This window comes from Trypanosoma theileri (genome assembly GCF_002087225.1).
Source record: "Trypanosoma theileri isolate Edinburgh chromosome Unknown TM35_Tth_19_V1, whole genome shotgun sequence".
In the NCBI taxonomy this organism is placed as follows: domain Eukaryota; phylum Euglenozoa; class Kinetoplastea; order Trypanosomatida; family Trypanosomatidae; genus Trypanosoma; species Trypanosoma theileri.
Window position 1 is genome coordinate 380220 of NW_021639861.1, and position 1009 is coordinate 381228.

General features: G+C 37.0%; 1 protein-coding gene across 1 annotated transcript; it reads right to left on the reverse strand.

Moving 5' to 3' along the window:
* Positions 1-54: 54 nt before the first annotated feature.
* On the reverse strand, positions 55-525 carry TM35_000192360 (Atg8-like protein 2; the record flags this gene model as incomplete). The annotated part of the gene is made up of 1 exon (XM_029026734.1): positions 55-525. The coding sequence occupies one exon, from the start codon at positions 523-525 to the stop codon at positions 55-57; it is 471 nt and encodes a 156-aa protein (XP_028882058.1).
* Positions 526-1009: the final 484 nt, after the last annotated feature.

The window sequence follows — 1009 nt, forward strand, 5'->3', positions numbered from 1 at the left end:
TATTATTATTATTATTATTATTATTTTCTTTCTCTTTTCATCATCATCATCATTTCACTGCCTCCACTCTCTGTTTCCCCCAAATGTACTTTCTATGCCGTATGTTAAGTAGAGAAACCCGTCCGGGTCCTTCTTCTGTGTGTAGAGATCACCCATGCAGGCACTGCTTGGCGGCATATTATCATCTAAAAAGAGAAACAACGCCTGTTCAGACTCTAATAACAGTCGTCTACGCAGAAGGACGAGGAGTTGTTGGATAGACGCATCCTCTGGGAGAAGAAACTTACTGTAATCCAATTCCCGTAATACTTTACGGCGATGAAGAAGGGCATCCACCACTGCACATGGAGAAGAAGAGGAAGAGGAGGAAGAAGAAGAGATGCCGTTGCCGGGATGATTGTTATTGCCAGGGGCGGGTTCACAGACAAGTGGTATGTGATGTGGATAACGTTGCCGTATACTTGTGGATTCCTTCTTGCGGTCTTCAAAACTATTACGGCATTGATAAAGATACCGGCGGGCCATTGTATAGATATAGAAATATATATATATATAGATAGATAGATAGATAGATAGATAGATAGATAGATAGATAGGAGTATATGAGTATGTATACAATGGTGTAAAAGGAGGGGAATGGCAGGGAACGGCAACTACACCGCCCTCTCGCTGCTATTGTGTATAATGTGAGAGTCCCATAAGAGAAGAAAGAAATAAAGAAAAGGTCAATTTCACATTAAAATATAAAAAATAAAAAAATAAAAAAAGATAAACGTAAAGTATTCAATATAATAGGAGGAAGTAATAATCATTATAGTAGTAATAATAGGAGTAATAGGAGTAGAAGATGGAAAGGGGCATATTTAAGGGAATACATGTATTAATTGCAATGGCATACATGCAATAAATAATAATAATAAAGGAAATAAAAGGAACGGAAAGGGGGATGGGAAACGGAAAGGAATAATAACAAAGAAAAAAAAAGAGAATGAACTAGTAATAGTAATAA